The sequence below is a fragment of the Myotis davidii genome, unplaced genomic scaffold (assembly GCF_000327345.1).
Source record: "Myotis davidii unplaced genomic scaffold, ASM32734v1 scaffold732, whole genome shotgun sequence".
In the NCBI taxonomy this organism is placed as follows: Eukaryota; Metazoa; Chordata; class Mammalia; order Chiroptera; family Vespertilionidae; genus Myotis; species Myotis davidii.
Window position 1 is genome coordinate 1,001,337 of NW_006284349.1, and position 12,714 is coordinate 1,014,050.

The 12,714-nt window shown below is 51.5% G+C and overlaps 1 protein-coding gene across 1 annotated transcript in view; it reads left to right on the forward strand.

Annotated features, from left to right (window-relative positions):
* Positions 1–12,714, forward strand: part of TTC7B (tetratricopeptide repeat domain 7B) — a gene marked incomplete at its 3' end in the record, with an annotated part of 200,850 nt that overhangs the window by 44,140 nt on the left and 143,996 nt on the right. The window contains exon 7 of the mRNA XM_015571299.1: positions 10,824–10,902. Coding sequence (XP_015426785.1) covers positions 10,824–10,902 — 79 coding nt within the window. The remainder of the gene's footprint in view (positions 1–10,823; positions 10,903–12,714) is intronic.

Sequence of the window (12,714 nt, forward strand, 5' to 3'; positions counted from 1 at the left end):
ACGTGTGGGCGCGCACGTACAGTGCGATTGAAACTTCATGGCCACACTCAAAGGGCCAAAGAGCCACATGTGGCTCGCGAGCCATGGTTTGCTGACCACGAGGCTAGGGGATGGCCTGGAACTGGCTACTGTTGCCTCCACAGAAGATGATGATGATGATGGCTAGCATTCACTGAGCAAAGACTGCTACCTTGTGTGATCCTCACAGCAGCCTGTGAGCAGTAGGTATGCAGCCGGGTCTTATTCTGTCCTGGCATGTGAGGCCCGGTCACTGTCCTTGGGGAGCTGATGAGAGAGTAAAATAACTTAACTGTCTTGCCAGTGGTGTATTGGTAAACTAGAGGCCTGGTGCATGGATTCATGCACTGGTGGGGTCCCTCGGCCTGGCCTGCGGGGATTGGGCTGAAACCAGCTCTCCGACATCCCCCAAGGGGTCCTGGATTGCAAGAGGGTGCTGGCCAGGCTGAGGTACCCCACCGGTGCCCAATCAGGACCAGGGAGGGACTGCAGGTGGGCTCCAGGACATGTCTGGCCTATCTTGCCCAGTCCTAATCACCCAGACCCCAGCAGCAAGCTAACCTACTGGTGGTTGGAGCATCTGCCCACTGGTGGTCAGTGCACATCATAGCAACTGGTCGAATGGTTGGACATTTAGCATATTAGGCTTTTATTACATAGGACTAGAGGTCCGGTGCACAAAATTCGTGCACGTCGTGGGGAGGGTCCCTTCAGCCCAACCTGCACCCTCTCCAATCCAGGACCCCTCGGGGGATGTCCGACGGCTACTCAGTTGTTATGTGAGGGCGTCCTGACCAATTTGCATATTACCCTTTTATTAGTATAGATGTCAGCTCTTGTAGATGGCTTAGTGGGGCTTGAAAATAGCTCATTCCCCTGCACAAATTAAATATTCGCCCCACAGGTGGCATTGGCCCCAATAAGGTGCTTAACAAAGCTTTTTCTCGGTAGGTGGCTCCTAGGTGCAGTCAAACTACCATCTAAGTAATCAGTGTGCATTTTCACTGGGAAGGGTCAAATAAATGAGGCAAGGATGAGAGGATTTCAGGTAGAAGCTTGTCCTAACGACCTTTGGACAGACCCATTTCCATATCGCCATCACTTTGTCAACGTTAGCCCCTTGTCTGACTGTCTTACTTCCGAGTTCTGTCTCTGCTATCCCCTTGTCATCCTCCCCGACGGGAAGGCGCCACAAATCCCGCTCCTTCTTTGGAGCCCATGTAGTGAGTCCATGTGGAGGCGTCATCTGGCCCTGCTGCTCCCAGCCTCTCTTGCTTCTCTCCCTTCCCGCCTCTGTGATGCTTTTGTTTTTGTGTCACGGGAGTTAGTCACAGTTTCCGGTTTGTTTGCGAGCTTTTGCACGGCAGGGACCAGCCGCAGCTCTTCTGGCGCTGGAATGAGATGGGGCCCGTGTCAAACACCAACTCTCCTGTTTGCAGGCTGCGTGATGATCCCGGGCATGTTATGTAATTTCTCTGAGCCTTTGCTTTCTCACGCACGGAACCACAGAAGGTGCTAAATAAATACTTGTTAATTGAGAAGAAAACTTTGACATAGTATATAATAGAAAACAGTTCTGATTTTGCACTATTTTCTGCTAAACCAAAGATACACAAACATACCAGTGGCTGCTTTGGGCTTCTGCCCAATAAATGTTTATCTGTGGGACGGAGGGCCAGATGGCGGGTGGTGGGAGGCAGCGGATGGCTGGGCAGTGGGACGTTTGACGGAATTTTGAGCACTGGGCCAGGAGCTTCCCCAGGCGTTGGAAGTAGGCATCGTCCCATTTCATAGGTGAGGACGCAGGTGAGGTCTGCTGCCCTCCTTCCTCCCCTTCTCGGCGTGTGCCTGGCATCAGGGTGTTTTCCCTCTGCCACGTTTCCATGTCTCACACTCCTTTCTCCCTTCCCCTTCTGCTCCTGATCACGCTCAACCCTTGCCCCCCCCCTTTTTAAAAATATTTTTATTGATTTTAGAGAGGAAGGGAGAGGAAGAGAGAGAGAGAGATAGAAACAACCATGATGAGAGAGAATCATAGGTCGTCTGCCTCCTGCATGCCCCCCACTGGGGACCGAGCCCACAACCCGGGCACGTGTCCTTGACTGGAATCGAACCCGAGACCCTGCGGTCCGCAGGCCGACTCGCTGTCCACCGAGCCAAACCGGCTAGGGCTGCCCCTTTCTTCTTTTCTGTCCCCAGCGTACTGCCTTTCCCAGGCCCAAGCAAGTTGTCTGGCACGACTCACGAATGAGAAACCCAGCAGCAGGCCTCACGCTGAGCAAACCGCTCTGCTTCCCAGGGCAGATCGGAGGCTCCTATGTCCCAGCTGCCCAGCAGAGCCCTCTTCTTCCCCTGGTTGGGAACGGGAGGCCTTGGGCAGGCCTGGGCCTGAGCACCCCGCAGTGGCTCCCCTCCGTCCCCCCAGCCGCTCCTCACCCAGGCCCGCCGCCTGCCTGGCTCCTGAAGCCACTGGGACCAGTGACCCCTACGTTGAAAGGCCTTTTTTTTTTTTTTAACTGAGTCCCTTGGACTCTTGAGCTCTTGAAACGTTGTCCCCGAGATGGCTTTGTACCTGCAGGCCTCCTGTTTCCTGATTGGCATGGACAGGGGCTCCTGCTCTTCCCCCGCTCTTCACTGTCAGCCCCAGGGTGTGGCACGGGGGAAGGACTGCCCTCCCCCCATGTCCTTTCTGCCTTTGTCCCGCTCACAGCCCCGCTGGCCTGGGAACAGGAGAGTCAGACGTCCTTTTATCTGTGTGACTTTGCTGCTAAGAATCGATTAGTGTTTGAACTCATATTGGTAGCAGGCCATTTCTACCTCCTCAACCGTCTTTCTTCTGCTAATGTGCTTATTGGCGTTTAAGATGAATGAGCCCCAGCCGCTCCTCTCCTCACCAGCCCTCCAGCTCCGGCCGGACCTGCCGCAGACGCTTTCCTCCCGGGAAGGAAAGTGCAGGGTCAGCTTTGAATCACACGCTCATAAAGCCCTGGTGGTTCAACTGCCCAAACCTCCCGTTTGAGCCACTCAAACCACCTCAGCGGCTCAGCCACCCAAGTTCACGGGGGAGTTTGGGGTGGCCCTTTTGATTGAACTCTGTCCAGTGCTAGCTGCGCTCGCCGAGATAGGACAGGACAGAGCCAGTCGCCAGCACCTTGGGTCCCTGGCTCCTCAGGGCTGCCCTGGGCCTGTGGCCTTCGGTGGACACTCCGCACGCCTCCCCATGGACACTGGCATCTTGGGAGATGTCGCCATGATTTCCTGAGAGTGACCAGGGTCCCAGAGAAGGAGCATTTTCCTAGCCTCACCCGACATCAGTTGTCTTGTCATTGAGGACATGATAGGGTTTCCAGTAAAGAGCCAAGTGAATGAATGGGTCCAACTGGGGAATGCCTTTTCCCCTTCAAAATAAATGACTCCAAAGAAGTGAAACAGACTTTCCTGCGCTATAAATTGCCGAGACGGTAGATTCCAGAATTCCAAGGCTGTTGGAGCAGTGGCAGAGTTTGAGGATAATAGTGGTAATAATGCAAACACCCAGAAAGCACTTACTTCATGTATTAACTCATTTAATGCTTGCAGCCAGTCTATGAGGTGAGCACATCTGTTATCACCGTTTTACAGAGGAGGAAACTGAGGCACAGGTACTTTCCCCAGATCAACACGAGTGAGTTGTAAAGCTTGGATTTGAGTCCATTCAGTTTGGCTCCAGAGTCCCTGCTCTGTTATGTCTAAGTTTATCGACAAAGATGTGGATTTCCAGGTGAATACTTAGGAGAACAGTCCTTGTATGTGCGATGCTGGTTTGTTTGTTAAAAATATTATTAGATTGAATAGTCCAACTGTGTTAAAAACTGTTTGGCTTCTAGGGTTAAGTTGAGCATCATTATAAGTTCCTGGGGAAGCATGTTCATGGGCTGAATCACTATTGCCTCCCCTGTACACAGTAGGCCCTCAACATATGTGTGTGTGTGTGTGTATGTGTGTGTGTGTATACAGCGGGGCCTTGACTTTTTGTGTCCCGACTAATGAGTTTTTCGAGATACGAGCCATCTCTCGGCCGATTTTTTACTTTGAGTTGCAAGCTAAAATTTGGGTTACGAGTCAGCTTCAGATACCCCCCAGCGAACGTCACAGTGAACTCACAGTGAATGCCACAACATCAGCCCAGCATCACGTGTCTCACTCGTTCACTTTAATGATTTGACATACGAGTAATTTGAGTTACGAGCTCCGTCATGGAGCGAATTAAACTCGTAAGTCAAGGCCCCACTGTGTGTGTGTGCGTGTGTGTGTGTGTGTGTATAATTTTTTAATGTTTTTATTGATTTCAGAGAGAGGGATAGAAACAACAATGATAAGAGAGAATCATTAATCAGCTGCCTCTTGAATGCCCCCTACTGGGGATCAAACCCGCAACCCAGGCATGTGCTGTGACCGGGAATAGAACCATGACCTCCTGGTCCATAGATCATTGTTCAACCACTGTGCCACACTGGCCAGGCGGCTATATATATATTATCCTCACCTGAGGACATGTTTATTGATTTTAGAGAGAAATACCAATGTGAGAGAGGAACATTGATTGGTTGCCTCTCATACTCACCCCAACAGGGGATTGAACCCACAACCTTTTGGTGTACAAGACGGTGCTCAACCAACTGAGCCACCAGCCAGGGCTCATCAGTTATTTTTGGAATGAGGATGGATATCCTTTGACTCAATCCCAGTGGTTGGAAAGAAGGAAGGACATGAGACCGGGCAAGCCTGGCCCTATTTCTTTTTCCTCGGAGACGCGGGGATTGGGAGTGGGAGAAACAGCAGAAGGCTGAGTCGCTCCCCTGCCTGAGCTCCCGGAGCAGTTGGTCCAGCTTTCACCATGTGGGAGGCACCTTTGTGCATGTCCCTGTCGAGACCCTGAGAGGATTCTCTGGACCTTTTTGATTTGTGCCTCTACTGCCTGGCACACAGAGCCTGCCTGTCTGCTGCCTGCTGCCCGGCAGCTGACCAAAATGCCCAATTCCCTCTGCTTTTGTCCCGAGGAAGCCTCAGTTGCTGAGGTAGGCAAAAAAAAAAAAAAATGTCGTTAAGCCTGCTACAACTCTCATTAGGTTTGAAATGAGACTTCCGGACGCTTCGCCTGCTCGTTCACATCCCAGCGCGGATGGTTGTCACACCCGTCACTGTATCTGGGCTGCAGCTGGCTGGCTGCGTTGGTCAGAGAGAGTCCTTTGCTAACGAGGCCAAGGTTGTGGGTCGGGTCCATGGGCCCTGACGGCCGCGAGAGCATCTGTCTTCACAACACATGTCACTGGATCCGAAGCCAGAGTGTGCAGAGGACAGAAGCTGGGCCCGTGCGGGGCAGCAGCTGACGGCGGCCAGGAGAGCCTTTGGAAGGTGAAGGATGGCCTTTTCTTGCCCCACTTTCCGGCTCTGGGTTTCCGGTTTTGATTTCAGACTTTTCCAATTGATGATACTAACGGTTATATAAACGGAGGGGAAGCGGTTCCCGAGCTTGAGAACAGAGAGAGAGATGGGCCTAGAGGTGCATGGCACGTCTGTTTTTCTGGGTTTATAAGCGTGGACATTGTCCAGAACACCTATGGGCACGTCTCCTGACGTAAGAAGTACCAGATTCACTCGTTCCCTTGGTAATCAAGAAAGCTCTTCTCAGCAAAGAGCATGGGAAAGGGATTTCAGAATAGAAGATTGTGCTCACTCTTGTGGGGGGTGGGATGGGGTCCACCGCTTACTAGGTGTCACTGGGTGCCTGGTTAGCTCTGTGAGGCTGCTGGGACATGGAGAGGCGGTACAAAGAGGACCTGTGCTCTCAAGATGGTCACAGTTTGGTTGGAAGACAGACCTAAATACACATGAAATCAGTGTGTTAAGTGTCACCTGTGCTCAAAATACAGGCGCTCCCATTGGGAGCACCCAGGACCGGTGCTTTGGTCTTCTCGGAGAAGCTGGGTCTTCATGGATGACTTGAAGTTTCTTTGGACACTTCAGACAGAGAGAGGAGCATGTGGAAAGGCATATGGGAAGGAAAGTTTCCCTGAAGTGTCTGGAAGATTTTTTTTTAAAGTCTTGAAATCTTCATTATCTACATAGCTTTCTCGAAGCTGTCAGGCCAGGCATGCCCGGCGACATGGCTTGGTACCCGCGTGTCACCCCTCTCGGCACCCAGGCACAGCCACCACGGGCACATGAGGATTCTGTGTAGGAGAGAGCTGTGCTGTGCTACTGCCCGTCACGAGCAGTGCCGAAAAGGGGGATGTGAGGCAGGGGGATGTACCCCCTGTGGCCTCGCTTCATCTGACTCTGGCAGTTCTGAATTGCATTCACCCCATGAACATTTACTGAGCGCTTTCTGTTTGAGGGATTTGGGACATGTTACTGGGCAAAACAAAGACCCTGGTCCTCAAGGCGCCTACATTCTTTTGGGGGCGGTGAAGCCTCTGAGCTCCCTGAGGCAGGGGTGGTGGCCTTCGCCAGTGTGTCCTCAGCCTGGGACTTGGTGCTCAGTAAAGGCTGGAATAACCTGCCACTTGGTAGTTCCAGAAGTGATGGTTGGTAAGAGACCAGGGATTTGACATCCAGAACAACAAAAGTATTCACATCAGGACTTTGAATTTGCACACCAGTGGTAGTTGATAATGACTTTAAGTGGATTGGTGGCCTGGGCCAAGCTCTGCGGTCAGACGACAATTTAGAAGGATAAGTTAAGGGGGAAAATTGTGTTTTCCCTTCTCACTCCCAAGAAACGGGAAGAGGAAGAACAAAGCCCTATTCTGAGTTTGCTGTTGAAGTAGCGACCATTGCGAGGCGACGTGGTTCTGTCTCTGAGTTTTCCGTTTTGATTTGGGGTTGGGAGCCCTGCTTCCATCCCCCCCTTGGTTAGATACACAGGCCCAGGTGACGGTATTCAGGAGCTGAGGATGTCGTTCCGAGGCCTAGAACTTCTAGAACCAGGCGCTGCTGCAGGCTTGTTCATAAGAATGTACACTTCAGAGGCCGGACCTCAAAAGTGCTGCTTGCAGGGCCCAGGGGGTCAAGAGGCAAGCCACAGGCCCCTCCCCCCAGTGTCCGCAGGAAGTCATGCTTTTGCACTGACCTCATGGCCAGCAGACAGGCCCTGGAAGGAGGAGGTTCAGGAGGAGGAGGAAGAGACCAGATAGAAAAGGGAGGAGAGAAGGAAAAAAATGGAAGTAGGTCAGGGAGAGGGAGACAGTGTCCCCATGAAAAGGGACAGAGACCGGGCAGGAGGTTGCCTGCGTTTGAACAAGAGCAAGGCCGTGGGACACTGGGTTGAGGTCAGGCAGTGACGCTGGAAAGTGGAAGCGGGGTTTTGCCTGTTGTTCTGGCTGAAAACGGGCTGGTGCTCAAGGGACCTGCTGGCACTTTCTCCCTGGTCAGACCAGAGCTGTTTGGGAACCGTCTGACTCGGATAAACAGGCACCCGGCTCGGGGAGCTGGCCCCAGCAAGGCAGGGGTGAACGCCGCGTTCTGACAGCTTGCCAATGCACCTGCTGCTCTGGGGTTGGCAAGGACATTCATTTGGAGAATGGTTTGCCATAATGAGTTCTGACATCACTGCGCTCTGTCAGGGGTGTTGAAATGGGTAACTGACCTCCTGTCAGGGGTCTGTGGGAGCCTCACCGCCAGGGACACTCCTCGCCTCTCCTCATTCTGGAGCAGAGGTTTTAAGCAGCAGTTCCTTCCACCTGTTTGTTGATCACAACATTTTAAGGATAAAGTCGCAGTTCAGAGACAAGAAGCAGTCCTGTGGCGTTTGTTTCCTTGCCTCCAGTCGGGTTATTTCGTAGCATTTAGAATGTAATTCCTAAAGTGAATTTCCCTTTTTGTTCCTTTGTCTCGTGATGATCCAACTAGATTAGAAATTGTTTTTTCTGCTGCCAACAGTGAAAGCGATTGGCTGAATAAGAGGATGCGACCTAAAGATGTACAAATGGTGTGGGCGTCCATGAGAACCGCATGTTTCTGCATCTGGGATTCTCCTTCACTTTCTAATATTTACAGTGATCAGCCTTTTACCTTCAGCTCCTCCTTCCTCCTGCTGCCGAGTTGGCCTGTGGTTGGACAGCCAGCCTTGCGGTCGGCCTGACGGGGCCGCGGTTCCTGTAGGCAGCACAGCCCCAGGCCTGGCGAGACATTCGCGGCCGCTGTGGATCCTTGGTTCACCAGCAGGATGCCTCCCAGTTTGAGGAAGAATTTGATTCACAGAAACACGCTAGAAACAGTTTGAGAAAAACTTGTATCTGCTTCCAAGGTAACGTCAGTGCTTTGGGAATAGGCCCTCGTTTCCCCTTACGATGTGTGACTGCCCCTTGGTCCAAGGGACTTCCTCCAGCCTCCACCAGAGGGCCTCGGTCCTGCACGGGAGAGCCACCTCCGCCTTCGAGGGGAGGTCAATTTATCCATCCTTCTCCTTTAAGGTCGTGGTGGAGGCATTGCCCTGGGCGCTGGGCCGCTTCACCTGGGCCAACAGATTTTCTCCAATTGTGAACCGGTGCCTAGAAGTATCTCATTGGCTGCCATCTCTGGAATGCATGAAATTAATACCGTGTGCCGTGTATCTATATATATTAAGTAATTTGCATATTAATGACACAAAACATAGGCCTGAGCTCTTTTTTTAAAAAATATATTTTATTGATTTTTCACAGAGAGGAAGGGAGAGAGATAGAGAGTTAGAAACATCGATGAGAGAGAAACATCCTGCACATCTCCCACTGGGGATGTGCCCACAACCCAGGTACATGCCCTCGACCGGAATCGAACCTGGGACCCTTCAGTCCGCAGGCCGACGCTCTATCCACTGAGCCAAACTGGTTTCGGCAGGCCTGAGCTCTTGATCTCATAGTCCGTGCTTTCTCCTGAGCTGTACTTCATTTTGAGAACCTACGTTTCTTTTGCCCAGGAAGGTGACAGAGCTCCCGGCTCACTCTCTTGCCGGGTCTGGGAACCTGAGCAAGCCATGTCCCTTCCGTGTCATAATGAGGAGACAGTGTTAGCTCATTACAGCTAGAATATTGTGTTTTTGCCTCGATAAGTCACTCCTTCTGCAAGGAGGACGCGGGTTCATTCTGAGTGACCAGTTCCCATCTTGCAGCCTTCCCTGAGTTACAGTGTTTAGGGTTGATGCTGCCCGTGCAAGGCCTGATCTCCACCCTGGGAAACAGCCCTCGAGACCTGGGTCTCCCATTGTGTCGTCTCAGTCCCACCCCTGTCGTACAGTTCAAAATGCCACCGCTTTTGTGCCTCGTACATCATGGGAGCTTAATCAGTGGTTCTGGAATAAAACAGACGACTCCTTCCGGCCCGTCCGTGTTTTAGCTGTCGCTGTCTCCTTCCCCCACGTTACTTACGAGAACCGAGCTTCAGTCCAAGAGCAAATGCACTTTGTTGCCTGAGAACACGGATCCCATAAAAACTAACGAAGGGGAAAGCAAAGGAGATTGCATGTCCCCAGGCCTGTTACCTGATGCTTACCCCGTCTCTTAGATCTCCTCCCGCGCTGCTTCGAGTCCTGAGCACACGCTTCCCTTTCTGTGCCCCCGTAAAACACTGATCTGCTACCACCCGACCCGTGTGGGTGAGAGGGAGATGGGAGTCTTCATGTACCCGTGCCAATAAACCGAGCGAAGTTCTGGGGCCGTTCTTGTGAACGAGCGTTCTGGGATGTCATGTAGGTAGAAGAGGAGAATTGATAGCCCTTGCGGGTGTTTGTAATGTACAGAACCCACACTCAGTTTGATTTAATACCTTTGTGCAATTTAAAATGTCACCCAAGAAGCGGGCCGAATGCCTGGAGCATCTGCCACAGCCCGCGGGGCTGGCTGACAGGTCTGCACCGGCTGACCGGCTCTGCGGCGTCTTGGAAAGATGAGATGTGTCCTAATGAGCAGGTTATAAATATCCCCGAGTTATGTCATAGGTGGTAGCGGCGCTCAGTGTAAAGGGACCGGCTGGGGAGTGCGCCAGCTGAGCAGCCGGGCGCAGCTTTCAGCGAGGACAAGTGGGGCCTGGATATATTGACCAGGATGTTACTCAGGAATCATTTGTCCCTTAATGAAATGTGTCACCAAACACGCCTCTGTGAGGTGTGTGGGGCAGCGGGATGCGATGTGCTCTGAGCCACCCGGCAGCTCAGGTTCCGTGCTCATACAGCTGCTCCCAGAAGGGGCCTCTGACCCTTGGCTTCCCCGCGGGCTTGGAGGCGGGGGTGGGGGAGCATTTGATGGATTTATTGGGCGGTAATTTATGTTTGCAAAGATGCAGCGGTGGTTGCTTGTGGAGCCCCTCATTTCTCACACCTTTTCTCTCTGTCTCGCCCATAAAAATGGCAAGTTACAAGTAGCCTTTCCCCACACTGCATGCGGTGCCTTGTGGATATTTCTGTGGCCCAGTTGCCACCCACCTTTTAGATGAAAAGACAGATTTCAGCTCCACTCAGCAGAGCAGGAAAACCACGGAGCCACGTAAGGATGAAGATAGACTCTGGCAAGATATCTTGCTTTTGAGGGGCGGGGAGAAGGGAGCCTCAGAATTGATTTTCCAACTTTTGTTTTTGTGAGAAAATTTGGTTGCAGAAACACAAAAATCCATCCATCCTAGGTCATGTTTTGGAGATCTGAACGAAGATGGACAGGCACATTCAGAATAATTGTTGATTAAAATATAGCCAACAGCTTTTATGTAGATAAAATGCATTGAAATATGTGTATGAAACATTTGATGTTAATACACGCCAGATGGAAACCCTGTCAAATTCTGTGTGCACACAGGAACTTGACCAGAGGAGTGGGGAGGTTCAGAGAGCTCCTCAGAGCGGTCGAGACGAGAACAACTCAGAACCTGCGAATGGTAAGTATGGTGAATGACTCGACTAAGTGTGATATCTCTCTCTCTCTCTCTCTCTCTCTCTCTCTCATATATGTTAATAGATATAGTTTACATACCATATAATTAATTGTTTATAGTCAGTGGTTTTTAGTATATGCACAGGATTGTTTAGCTATCATTAATATTTCATTTTAAAAGGTTTCATCGCCCAAAAAAGGAACTCCATAGCCATTAGTAGTCAGTCTCCATTCTCCCTGTTCCCCAGCCCCTGGCAATCACTCATTTACTTCCTGTTTCTATAGATTTCCCTCTTTGGGACATTTTATATAAATGGAATTATACAATAGGTCTTTTTGTGACTGGCTTCCTTTACTTAGGATATTTTTAAGGTTCATCCATGTTGCAGCCTGCACCAGCATTTTGTTCCCTTTTATTACCAAATAGTATTCCACTGTATGGATATAAGACACTGGAGGCCCAGTGCATGAAATTTGTTCACAGGTGCGGTCCCTAGGCCTGGCCGGCCATCAAAGTATGAACGTCTGGCGTGGAAGGGCAGGACCCAGCTGACCTGTGGGCCCTGGGCAGCACCTGGGCCCCCAGGCCCTTGCACGCTCCCCTCTGCCTCAGTCACAGCACCTGAGTCCCCACATGTAGGTGCGGTGAGCATGGCGGACACTGTGGGCCAGGGCACAGCGTGGGCCTCTGGGCCGCCCAGCAGCACTGCATGGAAGCCGAGCAGGCAGCGCGCTCTCTCCTAGCCAGCCTTGCAGATGGGCTTCTGTGCAAACCCACGGGGAGCCCAACTGGCCCCTGTGGTCCTGGCGGCTGTGGCCCAGCTCACCCGGAAGATGCTGTGTGGGTGCTGGGCAGGCTCCTCATGGGCACCCGACACCTGAGTGTGGGGGCTTCCCTAGTGCACAGCCCTGTTGTCCCGGGGGAGGGTAGCAGGGGGAATGAGAGTGAGCTCAGCAGACACCCTGCATTCTCACCACACCTCCATCCCCATCACCCTCGCCCCCAGGTAGCCAGAGAGAAGTCGCCGATGTCCGCCATGTTCCGCCATGTTCCGCACTGCACCCTGGTGGTCAGAGCATGACATAGTGAGCGGTTGAAGTCCCAGTCAAATGACTGCCTGAGGGGACAATTTGCATATTAGGCTTTTATTATATAGGATTTTACCTATGCATTCATTAGTTGATAGACATTTGGGTTGTTTCACTTTTTAGCTGTTCTGAATAATGCTGTTGTGAACATTCTTATACGGGTTCTTATGTGGACATATGCGCTCATTTTTCTTGGGTATGTACCTAGGAGTGGAATTGCTGGATCGTATGGTAACTCTGTTTTTAACATTTAGAGGAGTTGCCAAACTCTTTTCCAAAGTGGTCGTACCATTTTACATTCTCGCCAGAAGTTATGAGGTTCCAGTTTTTCCACACCCTTGACATTTGTTGTTGTCTGTCTTTTTAACTGTAGCCATCCAGGTGGGTGTGAGGTGCTGTCTCATCGTGGTTTTGGTTTACATTTCCCTGATGGCTAATGATGTTGGGCATCTTTTCAGTTGCTCATCTGTAGTGCTCTCTCTTAAACATAAGAAATGCATCCCGTAAGGCAGGTAGAATGTAAGCCCTCCCAGATGCCATTGCAGGAAGGGATCACTGGTATGCTAATGATTCATACAGACAGAGCAAAGCAGATTAGCCCTTAGCAGTACCTAGTTGTTTAATTATACTATACTAGGGGCCCGGTGCACGAAATTAGTGCACTGGGTGGGTGTGTGTTGGGGGGGGGGTCCCTCAGCCCAGCCTGCCCCCTCTCACATACTGGGAG